The sequence below is a fragment of the Sciurus carolinensis genome, chromosome 12 (genome assembly GCF_902686445.1).
Source record: "Sciurus carolinensis chromosome 12, mSciCar1.2, whole genome shotgun sequence".
Lineage (NCBI taxonomy): Eukaryota > Metazoa > Chordata > Mammalia > Rodentia > Sciuridae > Sciurus > Sciurus carolinensis.
The window spans coordinates 29,660,557-29,669,952 of record NC_062224.1 but is presented as its reverse complement, the minus strand read 5'-3'; the positions used below and the strand labels follow the sequence as shown (position 1 = coordinate 29,669,952).

General features: G+C 42.5%; 1 protein-coding gene across 2 annotated transcripts in view; it reads right to left on the bottom strand.

Annotated features, from left to right (window-relative positions):
• Positions 1-430: 430 nt before the first annotated feature.
• Fam171a1 (family with sequence similarity 171 member A1) overlaps positions 431-9,396 on the bottom strand; it is a 154,977-nt gene continuing 146,011 nt past the window's right edge. For both annotated transcript variants that reach the window (XM_047521277.1, XM_047521276.1), the window contains 3 exons: positions 9,145-9,261; positions 5,639-5,753; positions 431-5,067 (listed from right to left, as the gene is read on the bottom strand). In XM_047521277.1, coding sequence (XP_047377233.1) covers positions 3,378-5,067; positions 5,639-5,753; positions 9,145-9,261 — 1,922 coding nt within the window. In that variant the 3' untranslated portion in view covers positions 431-3,377. The remainder of the gene's footprint in view (positions 5,068-5,638; positions 5,754-9,144; positions 9,262-9,396) is intronic.

Sequence of the window (9,396 nt, the reverse complement as noted above, 5' to 3'; positions counted from 1 at the left end):
GAAGGCGATACAGAAAATGTTAACGATGGGGCTGGGGATATAGCTCAGTCGCAAGCACAAGGCCGTGGGTTCAATCCCCAGCACCGCCAAAAAAAAAAAAAAAAAAGAGAAAATGTTAACGATGTGAATTAAAACTTAAACTGGTACAATGTCTGAAGTTGGTACACTGTAAACAGCACAAAAGTTCTGAGAAAATATTCTGCCAGTATTTAAAAGCTATCTGACTCAGCAAAGGAGCCATGCCATGAGTGACATTCTGAAATGTATCTTTGTTGTTTCAATTTCACCTTAATCATTAAATAACAGTATTCATGTCAGAGCCATATTCTTGTCAGTCACAACAATGACGGCTGTGATGATAATCAACAAAAGCACTGGGTGAGAACAATTGTCAAAGGAAATTTGCAACAGAGTATGATGTATTTTATTATTATTTGCAAGTTGTGTCTGACACATGCTTCATTAGGAACATTTATAGCACAAATGAATTTATTTCCAGAGGGCTGGTTTGAGCACATCACTTCTTGTGAGCTGAGTGACTTCAATTATTTAACCACCACTCCTTCATTTGGTTGATTAGGTAGAAAACAAAGAATAGACACATCTTCTGGACAAGCTTTTGAAACTGGAATAAATTTTTGTTCTCAATACTCTTTCCGGTTAGGGACCCCATGGACCACAGTCTCCTCACCCTCCTCGCCTGTAGACAGACCAGGCTCTGATTCATCCCTGGGCATGCCCTCTTCCACCTCCCAGAGCTGGCCATGGAGACCTGCGACTAGATATCTGCTGCCAGGCAGGCGAGTGAAACTCACCATTAGGTGGCACAAGCAAGATGCCTTTGATGCCTCTGGTCCTTTAGACAATACAATAGATTTAGAATACCGTGACATATTTTACCCTCACCACCTGCACCAGGCTACAGGGAAAGATAAATGAAATGTTCAAAGTCTGCAGTCACAGTACTCTGTCCGGAGAATTCTAGTCTGATGATCAGTATTAGCACCATGAGAAAAAATGTTAACCTCTAAGGTCCAATATGGATAACGGTAAGGTCAATTCGACTTCACTTTTGGAAGAACCAATTTCTTTTTGGCAAACCCATTTGGCTTGCCTTCCCACGTTGTGGCCACTGCTGGCTGATCAATAATTTCCATGATCACAGCCAACTCAGATTATGTCTCAGTTAAGGAGTCAGAAGAGCAGCCCTCCCCTGCCCCAATCTTCCTGCCAGATCTCCTATAATCAGTGCCAAGGGTTCATGTGTCATCCGCTTCCCACAGGTGACATGATCAAACAGGGTTTCCCTGGAAACTGATGCTTGAAGGAAGTGATTCTACTGGCAGCAGCCCTAGGCTGAGGGGGACCAGGGACAGCAGGGAGCTCTGGCATCCTTCTCTCTGCCCCCACCACCAACGTCTGGCCCTGGGCATTCTCCAGGAGGCAACTTACACTTTGTTTAGAGGGAGTTGACAAATGACTCCTTCCTGGAGTCTTAGCACAGTCTGTACGGTTTCACCGCCACCTACTGGTGAGAACGTTCACTCCTGAAAACTCTACCTCACTCCTTAGACCACAGGTTCCTGACCGCCATTGACTTGTCTCACTGTTGGGAAACTTTCTCAACCATTTCCCTTCTTGAAAGCCAAATACTAAATGTTACCACTGAAGAATTAAAATCATAGCAACCAGCTTGATTTTCTATCTGTAAGAAATTCATGAATGAAGATTTTGTAAGGAAGCTGCTGACTGTAAACATAGCTGGTTCAATTTATTTCCTCCAATCTATGTTCTGACATCATCTCCATTATGAACAGCATTATACATCTAGGATGACTTGGTCATTTTAACAAAATCTTCTTGAAGCTGTTCCAAGATGGATCAATACTGAACCTAAAGCACCAGTTTCCTGTAATATACAGACATCTCTCCTTACCTGAAAAAAACAAAATGTTACCTTGTGTTCTTGAATGACACTAAAGACAAAGGTGGGTTTTAAGGAAAATTCCTGCGTGGCTGTTTACAAGTCTAACCACCACATTTTTGGCTGTCAAGGAATGATTTAAAAAGTCTTGGTAACGATTTTGCAACAGATAATGGTTCAGAGTGAATTAAAATGATCACAAAAATAGTTTTATTTTCTTCTGAGTTTATTTTGAATTTTCATTTTTGGATAACTAAGCAGCTCTTTAGAGAGAATGCACAGAAGAGTCATTCTGGCACTTTTGGATAGTACATAAGATTTTTTTAATAATCACATTCAGTCCCCTTGCTCAGTCCATACTCTCATGTTTGCCGAGCAAGATCAGCCCATAGGATTCCAGAGTTAATATGCAACCAACCGTATATACAAACAGCCAGTAAAACCATAACGGTGGCTAGTGGCCAAAGGGATGGGGTAGGGAAGGGCATCTCTAAAGTGTCCTCTAGTCTATCTTAGCTAAACAGAACCCACATTACACATGGTAACTAGAGAGTACACTGAGCTGAAATGAGAATGCTGAGCACAAATGGCACTTGGCAGCATGCAGTTTAACAAAAGGGGTATCATTTAATAACTTTATATAAAATCCAGGCAGTTCAATTAAAGGGATTAAGAAAAACCAAAAAACTGAGGGACTGTCTGTTGTCACTGTAAAAAAGGCACTTGGAGTTAATGGGACCAGAATTGAAAGACTCTTAGCTGATAAAAATTTCAGTACGATTTCATTAAAAGGCTTGGATATTAAAGATGACACTCAGGAGTTCCTGAAGGGAGACACCAAAATAAACCACTGAGAAGTAGAACAGATTAAAATGAGGGAATACAATTTTTACAACCAAATTGTATTGGGGGGGGGGGAGAAGAAGAAGCAAACTCCCAAACGAACCCTAACCAAAGCAAAATCTAAGCAAAATAAGAAACAAAGCAGCAATGCATAGCTTTCCTTGGAGATAATGCCTACCTTGGGACACAAAGTGCCACCCTCATTTCTCAAGAATAGCTTCACAGTAGCATTATCGTGAGAAAATGGATTCAAGCAATGCAAATAGAGTTTCATCTGTTCCCAGAATCCGAGGGAGAACTGAGGTGATCCTTGGAGTGTAGCAACATCACGGGCGGTTTTGCAGGGTCCCTGGTGGGTGGACAGGTCAAGTCTGTGGAACGACGTTCAGACACTTCTAGCCACCTCCCTGGAGGTGCGGCACCGACCAGTCATCCTTTATTCCCAGTAATAACTTTAATTCCTTCCTACCATTGACACGGCCATGCCAACGCAGCGAACGTCCGTTCCCCTGGTCGCCGATGTTCGGCTCCTCCACAAACAGGTATGCGCTTCAGTAAGAAAGGATATTTGGCAAGGTTATATTCCACAGCTGGGTGGCTCTGTGACAGCTCACTTAATGTTAAATGCCATCAGGGGTCTCTCCTCCCGTTTCTGCCAGGGGCTCTTCTTGTCTTCTCCTTGGTCGTCATCATCGTCATCGTCTTCATCCTCATCATGAGCAGATCTTCTCTGGTGGGGACTGGTTAACGGCTCTGGGGGGACATCTGCAGTTCGTCTGGTCGTCTCTTCTTGCAGGCTGGGCAGCTGTCCACCACTTCTCCGACTTGAGCCTTCCAACAAGCATCGCAGCGTACTGTCCTCGGGGGTGCAGACTGTGGTCCCACACTCGCTGCCGCTTGGGTCCATGTCATCCAAATACACCAGCTGTGTGTAGGCGGCGCTGTCTGGGGCCCTGGGCTCTTTCTGCTGGTGCTCTTGGACAGGTGGGTGACTCTGCTGGAGAGACAAAGGGTCTCCCCTTCCCTTGCGGGCAGATTTTGGTTCATTCATATCCACACCAGAGTCCAAACTGGCATCGTTACTTCCATTCCTTCCAGCTCTTTGGAGATCAATGTATGAATGTCTAACATGAGCATTGGACCTTCCATCCAGGGAGACAAACCAAGCCCGGGGATGTGGAAGTGGTTTCCCACCACCAAGTTCCATCAGAGCCTTTTCTGTCAGGAGCTGCACCTCGCTGTTCATTTGAGCCAGAGCTGCATCATTCAAGGATGCTGGGATGGACAGAGACTCTGACATGGATGCGTTCTGAGGGCTCCATTCCCGCGTGCCTGCCTCCTGCAGGTGCTGCTGAGAGATAGCCTGGGAAGACAAGGGTTGGCCCTGTATCTGAGAGGAAGGGTGTGGGAAGATCCCGGCATGGGGGTTGGAGAGCTCAGCCTGAAGTCTTCCAATTTCCAGCTGCTGGTCTGCTGGGACGACCAGAGGCTGGCTGACATAGGAATGGTCCCCTGGGAGTTTCATATAATGGGCAGGGATGACCAAGGCAGGTAACACTTTCCTGTAAACGCTGTCATTGACCTGGTCCACAGAACTACAGCAGATCAATTGGCCTGGTCGTGGGAAAGATGTAGGTCTCTCCAGGTGATCCACTGATCGCGACATCATACATTCAGTAGGTCTGCGGTCCAGCAGTTGCTCTTTTTCAGGAGATGAAGGCGCAGGGTACATATGTTCCTGAATGGCGAGTTTGCTTCCTGTGGATGCTGGGCCTTCTCGGTCCTGCTTTTCAAATAAAGGCTGGGAGAGTGTAGTGTTGTAACTTCCCCTGTAGTCATTGTGGCCCGGGGACTCGTAGCCTTCTCTTTCCATGGATTTTCTTGCCTTCAAGGGAAAAATTTCCACTGACTTATGGTAGTCTTTGCCCAGTGTCCCACTCGGAGTCAAGTTATCAAAGGAGGTTTGGCTTTTATCTTCTTCCTTGTGGGAGAGCAATTCTTCCCGGGAGCTAAATTCTTGTGAGGTACTGTAGGAGAGCTTCAGCATGGGTGTGTGCAGGTCCCCCTCTCCACTGGGGGACATCATTTCTAAGTGGACCCCACTCATCAGCTCCTTGGTCCCTGGGGCCTCTGGGCGGCTATGACTGGCAACAGACAGAGGTCCCGGGAATTCCGATGCCCGACGAGAGAACAGCAAGTTGATGTGCGACATGGAAGTGGACTGATCTCTTTTGGAACTCTCGAGGGCTGCTGGAAGCTGCAGTTTTCTGTGGTGTTGACGGGGTTTCAAGCACTTCCTCCTGTGACCAAAGACACAACCCATAACCGAGATTAGAGATTCTCATGGTAGAGTAGTTTCAAGTTTCAGGCAAAACCCTAACTCCCAATTTCCACAAGGAGGAACAAAACAACTAGTCAGGGGCCAGAAGCCTCTCACCGCAAACCCTCACTCCCCCTATGCTGACCCAGGGCATCTGGAGAGTGATCCTCAGGCTTTGTAAGAACAGCCAACTAATTCATTGGTAAGGGGTCACCCAAGAGTCAACAGTAAACATTCTTGCTCACTGAACAGACGTGGCATCAAAATAAGAATTCTGCTTTGATCTTGAGAGTATCATCTCTCAGTATTTGGGAGTACTCTGAGGGAATCATATGACAATTGTCAAACTCTTTTATACAACTCCCCTTGGCCTGACACATCCTGTAGGTTCATTTGTAATTTAGATCATGCATTTGAGTTCTTGTAAGAAAAAGGACCTCAATTTAGGGAAAAAAAAAAAAAAAAGAACGCCATACCAATGCTTCCAAATATCAACTGCACAAGAAATTCTATATTAAAAAAAAGATATTGCCAAAATGGTAACACTTTACCTGCAATAATATAAAAGGAGACACAGCAAAACCAAAAGTATGAAAGCCATTCCTCCTAAAATGGCCAAAAGAAACACCGTGTGATACGTGGTAATGTCCTGTGTTACAACGGGACCTAGAAGGTCAGAAAATGGCATTTTAGATTTTTGATACCTTTAAATAAAGAGAGGGATAATTAGTTGAGAACATAATGTCTTTTTCTTATTCTTCCTGGCTGGGGCACAGAGCAAAGGCCAGACGAAAACACCCTTTGGATGATAGATTTGTGGCACCACCATCATTTCATTCCATGATTAATATTATGGAAGCTTCCAGGGCCAGTAGCACTTTGGAAACTCAAGTAGGAATGTGGCTGTGTCAAGAGACCCTCCTTAGCCGAGAAGAGAGCCTCACCTGGTAGCATGTTCAGCATTTTAAATAGATGATCTTTTAATAAAAGGAAATGGATGCATAAGAACATAATAAGGGGATTCTCACCTGTAAGAGATGGTCTGAGTATCTGGGGATTTTATACAACAGGAAAAATGAAACCACAAGATTTTATTCTCACTTTGCTTGGGCAGCCAACTATGATTATGTATAGTGCCCTTTGCCTAAATGCATCAGCTTAAATGTATGACACAAATTTACTATGGCTTTAAAAAGTCAATAACTTATTACAGGGTGTTAAGTGTGATGGAAATTCTTTCCATTTAAAAAAATAAAACACTTCTATGTTTTTAAAAAGACTAACCGCACATGGCCACAGACCTCTTTTCTTTTTTTCTTTTTTCTTTTTTTTTATTGTAAACAAATGGGATACATGTTGTTTTCTTTTCTTTTTTTAAATGGTACTGGGGACTGAACCCAGGGCCTTGCTCATGCCAGGCAAGCATTTTACCAGTAAACTATACATTCCCAACTCTCTTTATTGTATTTTGCAACAGGGTCTCGCTAAGTTACCCAGAACAGCCTTGAACTTGTGATCAGCCTGCTTCAGCCTCCCTTGTAGCTAGAATTACTGATGTGTTTCATCAAGCTTGGATAGCCACAGACCTCTTTTTTTTTTTTAATATTTATACTTGTAGATTGTCAATACCTTTATTTTATTTATTTTTATGTGGTGCTGAGGATTGAATCTAGTGCCTCACTTGGGTGAGGTAAGCGTTTTACCACTGGGCTACAACCCAGCCCTGCCATAGACCTCTTCATAATTTACAGATAAGGTTACTAGAGATAAAAATATTTCCTTTAAAAATTTATATTATAAAGAATACCAAGATGGGCTAGGGATGTAGCTCAGTAGATACAGTGCTTGCTTTGTATGCACAAGGCCCTGGGTTCAATCCCAGCACTACAAAAAAAGAATACCAAGAGATATGAGTTTAATTCACACTCTTTAATAATAGTGCAAATCTGTCTTAATGTCACTGACAATGGGTCAACAACAAAAACCTCGCAAATTACGTTTTGGGCATTTATTGGTGGTCAATATGCTGGCAGTGCACCAATGAAAGGAAAGGAAAGAACTGTGGTTTCAACATTATTCCAAGGCAGCCTTGTTATGATTATTAAATTCCACAAATACCCATTTGCTTAAAAAAATTTTTTTTGATACTTCAAGAGACAGATTTCTTTAGAAATCTTATAAAGGAGCCAAATCTCTTAAGAGTTAGATCAACCCAAAGAGGTTTATCAATTTTTGGAAATAGTGGCATTTCCTAAGTCCAAAGAGAATACCATTCTCTCTCAAATATGATTCATTTCAATGGTGTGGGATGTTGGGGGTTAAGCTGGAAAAAGAGTTGATGACTCCACACTGCCTTAAATTGTTCATATATACAACTTCTTATACAAAGGCAACCTCCCTAGATGGGGACAAAGCCACCAAGAAAATTTGGCTACCTGGGTTTGATCCCCAGCACCACAAAAACAAGATAAACAAAACAACTCTTAAGTACCTGTGAAAATAATTTCCAGAAAACTGAAACTTAGTCTGTTAAGTACTCAGAATGTAATTATTTTAAACTTTGCCACTAGAAAACTGCACAAAATTCGTAGCTGTGTTTTGCTTCCTTCTTAAGCAGAGAATTAAAGAATGAAACCCCCATGATTTTCTTCTTGTTTTTGGACACGTGAAAGCACAGCATCACTGTCATTTGCTTTAATAAATTGATGGCTGTGAGGTTACCCGTGCCTGTATCCACACATTAAATACCATCAGGCTGGGTCATGAATGCTTTCAGAGCTCTGAGTCTCTTACTTCATGGCTGTGTTTGGCAGTTCCCTTTTCCTTTTTTACAAAAGCATATATTCATCTGTGGCATGATGGAAAGCTGATAGCCACAGTTGTTTTGAAATCTGTCTAAAATAAAAGTTCACTTTAATGCATGGGCCTCTAATACATGGCCTCTACTTTGGTACCTAAGGAATTTCTTTTCTTTCTTTCTTCTTAGTCACATTCTCTAATATTTCAAATTAGGAAAATGGGGCATTTCTGTACCTGGTTCATACAATGCTACAAGAACCACACCATCAAGGAAAACACACATGTGGAGTGTACTTTTCTTGGTATGGAAATATAAAATCACTGTAGCAAACTTTTTAACACCCATCTAGGAATGGCCTCTAACACATTAGTTACTTTGGGAGTCTAAGTGTTACTTCCAGTGATAATCCCATTGCTAAAATACTTCGACCTTTCATTTGGAACTGCCTTCGTGGTTAATTTTGGAGAGAGACCTTTTAATCATAGCTCAATCACCTATTTTATTACCAGATTAGGGTGTGTATGACTTTTAGATGGGTTTAAAAAAATAATAATCAAAGATGCCTTCTAAGCATAAAGATTGGTCACCATGGAAAAGTTTCAAGAAGGTAGGCAGTCCAAGTGTTATGGATTCTAATGGAAATGTAGCAATGAAGCCATCACTGGAAAATGATTCTCTTGAGATACACAATTTGAAAGATAATTCTGGAATATGCATTTGGGAATATAGGCTACAAATCACATTTTTAATCACACTTTAAAAAACAGGAGTTAATTCACATACCCTAAGTAGAGATTATTTTTTTGGACACAGGACAATTGATAAGCAGTGAGGAAATGTCAAATTAAATATTTTGCCCCAAGAAGCCCACAATGGTGACTTTCTGTTAGTCTCACTGTTGAATGTTCTTCCTATGAGCTTGCTCACACCAGGCCCCAGCTGTTTTGGGAATTAGGGAGGAGGTCTGAGCCTCATCTGTTGGGTTTTTGATTAAGAATGGCCCGCGGCAGCTGTCCGAGCAAAACAGAAACAGGAGATAAGACTGTTTTCCATGCATTATTCTTATCTTAAATGGTGAAGTTCCAACCAGAACTCCTCCACCCCCACAAATGCCTTTTTTCCATCATTTGATTTCAGACTTTGAAGCAGTTTTGAGTAGGATGTGAACTCTCTGCTGAAGTTATTTTCAAAAGCATACTTAGCCTGAGCCCTCAAAGAAATCAGTCCCCATCATTGCCAGTGTTGGCTTCATGTTACCTGGGATGGGAGGAGACATGGCTGCCACCCAGTACCCCAGCTGGGGGGCAATGTACGTCCACGTGAGCTGGCTGCCTTCCTGGTGCACAAGGCCTAGACCACTCTTCAGCCACGTTCCTGTGGGATTCAGAAAAGAACTTCAGTTATGAGCGTGCTAAACTCCTATTAAGGCTTATGTATTTGTAAAAGTCACCTTAAATGTCATGTTTATAGCTTATTTGCTAGTCCAGAGAGTTAAACTGTCACCTAGAG